General features: G+C 54.2%; 1 protein-coding gene across 1 annotated transcript; it reads left to right on the plus strand.

Annotated features, from left to right (window-relative positions):
- Window positions 1-523: 523 nt before the first annotated feature.
- LOC127908212 (salivary glue protein Sgs-3-like) lies at window positions 524-4,097 on the plus strand (the record flags this gene model as incomplete). The annotated part of the gene is made up of 1 exon (XM_052465630.1): window positions 524-4,097. A coding segment is annotated over one exon (606 nt), but the record flags the coding sequence as incomplete, so codon positions are not given.
- Between the last annotated feature and the right edge of the window lie 231 nt (window positions 4,098-4,328).

The following is a 4,328-nucleotide window of genomic DNA, read 5'->3' on the forward strand; positions in this document are numbered from 1 at the left end:
TTTACTATAGTGTTTATGCAGACATTTCTGTAGTATTTACTAAAGTGTTTTTGTTTTATTATCTTTGACATAGAAGTGGAGGATATCTCCTCTAGGAAACCCCACTGAAGAAATACTAAAAAACCTTTTTCCATAACCTGTAAGTAAGTAAGTAAGTAAGTAAGTAAGTAAGTAAGTAAGTAAGTAAGTAAGTAAGTAAGTAAGTAAGTAAGTAAGTAAGTAAGTAAGTAGGTCTGCATTCTGAACAGAGAGTTATAACCTGTTGGGAACACAATACGTAGTCTATACTTGGCGTGTAGTTCCTCACTTATGGGATATGTGGGTGGGAAAAGGGCAGGGTATAATGCAAATTAAATACTGTGTTATTTACTATAGTTTTCTGCAGTATACTACTGTTTACTCTAAAATTATATATTACGTACTGTAGTATTCTATAGTAAACTGTAGTATTTTTTCCATGTCGGCTGTTAACCATCAATTACAGGGGGAACTGAGGCTCCACTAGTGCTGCCACTGTCGGTAAATTCACCTCACAAAACAATTTCCCCTTTTCGTTTTCATAGTAGCGAGAAGAAGTAAAAACAAACTGTCAAACGTTGATTCATTTTCTTTTCCTCCAGTCCCGGACCGAACCCTGTCAGAGAGGTGTTCCAGAGACAGCCAGGCGAGGTGTGTGTGGCCTGGACTCCTCAACCACAGCACCAAGCCCAACACCAGTACCAAGCCCAGCACCAGCACCAAGCCCAACACCAGTACCAAGCCCAGCACCAAGCCCAGCACCAGCACCAAGCCCAAAACCAGCACCAAGCCCAGCACCAAGCCCAACACCAGCACCAAGCCCAACACTAGTACCAAGCCCAAGCCCAACACCAGCACCAAGCCCAACACCAAGCCCAGCACCAAGCCCAGCACCAAGCCCAGCACCAAGCCCAGCACCAAGCACAACACCAGCACCAAGCCCAACACCAGCACCAAGCCCAGCACCAATCCCAGCACCAAGACCAACACCAAGCCCAGCACCAAGTCCAACACCAAGCCCAGCACCAGCACCAAGCCAAGCACCAAGCCCAGCACCAGTACCAGTCCCATCTTCAGTCCCAGCCCAACCAGGAACCAGACCTCCAGCTGAACCACAGCCCACTATCAACCAGGAACCAGACCTCCAGCTGACCCCAGTCCACCAGGAAACAGACCTCCAGCTGACCACAGCCCACTATCAACCAGGAACCAGACCTCCAGCTGACCCCAGCCCACTATCAACCAGGAACCAGACCTCCAGCTGACCACAGCCCACTATCAACCAGGAAATAGACCTCCAGCTGACCACAGCCCACTATCAACCAAGAACCAGACCTCCAGCTGACCACAGCCCACTATCAACCAGGAAACAGACCTCCAGCTGACCACAGCCCACTATCAACCAGGAACCAGACCTCCAGCTGACCCCAGCCCACTATCAACCAGGAACCAGACCTCCAGCTGACCCCAGCCCACTATCAACCAGGAACCAGACCTCCAGCTGACCACAGCCCACTATCAACCAGGAACCAGACCTCCAGCTGACCCCAGCCCACTATTAACCAGGAACCAGACCTCCAGCTGATCACAGCCCACTATCAACCAGGAACCAGACCTCCAGCTGACCACAGCCCACCAGGAACCAGACCTCCAGCTGACCACAGCCCACTATCAACCAGGAACCAGACCTCCAGCTGATCACAGCCCACTATCAACCAGGAACCAGACCTCCAGCTGACCACAGCCCACTATCAACCAGGAACCAGACCTCCAGCTGACCACAGCCCACTATCAACCAGGAACCAGACCTCCAGCTGACCACAGCCCACTATCAACCAGGAACCAGACCTCCAGCTGACCCCAGCCCACCAGGAACCAGACCTCCAGCTGACCACAGCCCTCTTTCAGACCTCCACCTGACCCCAGCCCACCAGGAAACAGATCTCCAGCTGACCACAGCCCCCTCTCAGACCTCCAGCTGACCCCAGCCCACCAGGAACCAGACCTCCAGCTGACAGCAGCCCAATCTCAACCAGGAAACAGACCTCCGCTCTGCTCCGCTCGCTTACCAAGAATAGGAGAGGAACTAACTGGGCCCATATTGTGTCTCCACATCCCAGAAGGACAATAAATAAATGAGTATGTTTATAATCTCACATCGAGAGAACAATGAAGTTGGAGAGAGAGAGGGTCTCAACAGTGTGTTCAGTAAAGGGTCTGTGACTGTCAACAAACAGAAACCAGTAGTAGTCTATATGTCTACTGACACGATGAGGGCTGCCCTACAAGCAGCCGTGAGACTCAGCACCGCAAAAGCCAGCAGCTGCTATGAATAGACCTTTTAGAAAACATGGGAGAAAATAGCCCAAATTGGGACACGTGGTTTACGAGCGTCTGTATAAATAGTTAAAAAAACACAATCAGATCCTAGTGAAAGACTAAACTTAGTGACCGGGACATGTGATATCTGCATCAGGGACGGGAAGTGTTATTCCCCTCGTTGACAAATGGGGGACAGGAATTTCTCACACATCCTCTCTCCCTCAGCCGAGGTGACGTCCTCTCTCCCTCAGCCGAGGTGACGTCCTCTCTCCCTCAGCCGAGGTGACGTCCTCTCTCCCTCAGCCTAGGTGACGTCCTCTCTCCCTCAGGCTAGGTGACGTCCTCTCTCTGACAGCCTAGGTGACGTCCTCTCTCCCTCAGGCTAGGTGACGTCCTCTCTCCCTCAGCCTAGGTGACGTCCTCTCTCTGACAGCCTAGGTGACGTCCTCTCTCCCTCAGGCTAGGTGACGTCCTCTCCCTCAGCCTAGGTGACGTCCTCTCTCCCTCAGCCTAGGTGACGTCCTCTCTCCCTCAGCCTCGGTGATGTCCTCTCCCTCAGCCTAGGTGACGTTCTCTCTCCCTCAGCCTAGGTGACGTCCTCTCCCTCAGCCTAGGTGACGTTCTCTCTCCCTCAGGCTAGGTGACGTCCTCTCTTCCCTCAGCCTAGGTGACGTCCTCTCTCCCTCAGCCTAGGTGACGTTCTCTACCTCAGCCTAGGTGACGTTCTCTCTCCCTCAGGCTAGGTGACGTCCTCTCTCCCTCAGCCTAGGTGACGTCCTCTCCCTCAGCCTAGGTGACGTCCTCTCTCCCTCAGCCTAGGTGACGTTCTCTCTCCCTCAGCCTTGGTGACGTCCTCTCTCCCTCAGCCTAGGTGACGTCCTCTCTCCGACAGCCTAGGTGACGTCCTCTCTCTGACAGCCTAGGTGACGTCCTCTCTCTGACAGCCTAGGTGACGTCCTCTCTCTGACAGCCTAGGTGACGTCCTCTCTCTGACAGCCTAGGTGACGTCCTCTCTCCCTCAGCCTAGGTGACGTCCTCTCTCCCTCAGCCTAGGTGACGTTCTCTCTCCCTCAGCCTTGGTGACGTCCTCTCTCCCTCAGCCTAGGTGACGTCCTCTCTCCGACAGCCTAGGTGACGTCCTCTCTCTGACAGCCTAGGTGACGTCCTCTCTCTGACAGCCTAGGTGACGTCCTCTCTCTGACAGCCTAGGTGACGTCCTCTCTCTGACAGCCTAGGTGACGTCCTCTCTCCCTCAGCCTAGGTGACGTCCTCTCTCCCTCAGCCTAGGTGACGTCCTCTCTCTGACAGCCTAGGTGACGTCCTCTCTCCCTCAGCCTAGGTGACGTCCTCTCTCTGACAGCCTAGGTGACGTCCTCTCTCCCTCAGCCTAGGTGACGTTCTCTCTCCCTCAGCCTAGGTGACGTCCTCTCTCCCTCAGCCTAGGTGACGTTCTCTCTCCCTCAGCCTAGGTGACGTTCTCTCTCCCTCAGCCTAGGTGACGTTCTCTCTCCCTCAGCCTAGGTGACGTCCTCTCTCCCTCAGCCTAGGTGACGTTCTCTCTCCCTCAGCCTAGGTGACGTTCTCTCTCCCTCAGCCTAGGTGACGTCCTCTCTCTGACAGCCTAGGTGACGTCCTCTCTCCCTCTACCTAGGTGACGTCCTCTCTCCCTCAGCCTAGGTGACGTTCTCTCTCCCTCAACCTAGGTGACGTTCTCTCTCCCTCAACCTAGGTGACGTTCTCTCTCCCTCAGCCTAGGTGACGTCCTCTCTCCCTCAGCCTAGGTGACCTTCTCTCTCCCTCAGCCTAGGTGACGTTCTCTCTCCCTCAGCCTAGGTGACGTCCTCTCTCTGACAGCCTAGGTGACGTCCTCTCTCCCTCAGCCTAGGTGACGTCCTCTCTCCCTCAGCCTAGGTGACCTTCTCTCTCCCTCAGCCTAGGTGACGTTCTCTCTCCCTCAGCCTAGGTGACGTCCTCTCTGACAGCCTAGG

The sequence above is a fragment of the Oncorhynchus keta genome, chromosome 1, assembly GCF_023373465.1.
Source record: "Oncorhynchus keta strain PuntledgeMale-10-30-2019 chromosome 1, Oket_V2, whole genome shotgun sequence".
In the NCBI taxonomy this organism is placed as follows: Eukaryota; Metazoa; Chordata; class Actinopteri; order Salmoniformes; family Salmonidae; genus Oncorhynchus; species Oncorhynchus keta.